The sequence below is a fragment of the Meles meles genome, chromosome 8 (genome assembly GCF_922984935.1).
Source record: "Meles meles chromosome 8, mMelMel3.1 paternal haplotype, whole genome shotgun sequence".
Lineage (NCBI taxonomy): Eukaryota > Metazoa > Chordata > Mammalia > Carnivora > Mustelidae > Meles > Meles meles.
In genome coordinates this window covers 55,011,383-55,012,957 of record NC_060073.1, presented here as the reverse complement: position 1 = coordinate 55,012,957, position 1,575 = coordinate 55,011,383, and the positions used below count along the sequence as shown (strand labels likewise).

Below are 1,575 nucleotides of genomic sequence, written 5' to 3'. Positions count from 1 at the left end.
TTTTTTTATTGACTAAACAAGTTCACCTCAGTCTCAGATTGCTAATACAGAATATTTATTTTTACATATTTATTATATTAAAAAAATTTATGGAGATGAAGAAAAATTAAAATGAATCAAAGACAATTCCTCTGATAAAACTTCATAGTAATTTAGCAATATGTTGACCTCAGGATTATTTGAGAAGCCATATTGAGTGCAATACTCAGCCTACCAAATGGATCAAGGAAAGAAAAATATACATAAAAACTATGCATCCTAATGCTAACTGGTACAGATATTAGTAAGCATCTGAAAGCCAATAGTCCAACAAGGTATACTCATTCTCATTGTGCTTGTTTATAAAGCTTGCGAAAATTGAGCATTCAGAATGCATGCGTTTTCTTTCTGATGACAGGTAAAACAGCAATAAACATCAATGGGAAAAGGAAACCAAACTTCTGTGGCTGAATTTATCTTGCTGGGACTTTCACAAGATCCAAAGATCCAGATATTGCTGTTCTGTGTTTTCCTGACCATTTACCTTCTGTCTATGTTTGGAAACCTGCTCATAATAATCCTTATTCAGACTGACTCTCAACTTCACACTCCCATGTACTTCTTCCTCAAAAACTTGTCATTTGCTGACCTCTGTTTCTCTACAAGCATTGTTCCTCAGATGTTGGTCCACTTCCTTGTAAAAAGGAAAACCATTTCCTTTGCTGGATGCTCACTACAGATAATTGTCTTCCTTCTTGCAGGGTGTACAGAATGTGCACTTCTGGCAGTGATGTCTTATGACCGCTATGTGGCTGTCTGCAAGCCCCTGCATTATTCCACTGTCATGACCCAGAGGGTTTGTGTCCAGTTGGTCATAGTGTCTTGGATCAGTGGAGCATTTGTATGTTCAGTGGATAGTGCATTTACACTGTGTCTTCCCTACCAGGGAGAGAATATAATTAATCATTACTTTTGTGAACCTCCTGCGCTCCTGAAGCTGGCTTCAGCAGACACATACAAGGCTGAGATGGCCCTCTTTTCAATGGGTGTGATTATCCTGTTAGCACCTCTCTCCCTCATCCTTGTCTCCTACTGGCATATTATCTCCACAGTGATTCAGATGCAGTCAGGGGAAGGGAAGCTCAAGGTCTTCTCTACCTGTGGCTCCCATCTCACTGTTGTGGTTCTCTACTATGGCTCTGGAATATTTGCCTACATGAGACCCAATTCCAAGACAATGAGTAAAAAGGATCAGGTAATCTCTGTGTTCTATTCAGTTATGACTTCCATGTTGAACCCCATCATTTACAGCCTGAGGAACCAGGATGTGAAGGGAGCTCTCAGGAATCTGGTTAGGAGATAATACACCTTCAGAGGTAGTGATTTCCGACACTTTTCTTAAGCACTTGGAAGATTGTGATTGACAACAATACCTCTACTATTCTCATTCTTTCTTTCCCTAACTTTAAATGCCTCAGTTGATTTTCTTCTCCACAAATATTCATTAAATGCCTATTTTGTGCAAGTGCTGTGTCCAGGACATCACAATATGAATAAACCTTCATGCTTTCCTTAGAAGGTTTCATTACCTCTGGG

The 1,575-nt window shown here is 39.3% G+C and overlaps 1 protein-coding gene across 1 annotated transcript; it reads left to right on the top strand.

The window, feature by feature from the left end:
* The first annotated feature begins 418 nt into the window (after window positions 1-418).
* LOC123949514 (olfactory receptor 2D3-like) lies at window positions 419-1,342 on the top strand. The gene has a single exon (XM_046017029.1). It carries the CDS (start codon window positions 419-421, stop codon window positions 1,340-1,342), a length of 924 nt encoding a protein of 307 aa, XP_045872985.1.
* Window positions 1,343-1,575: the final 233 nt, after the last annotated feature.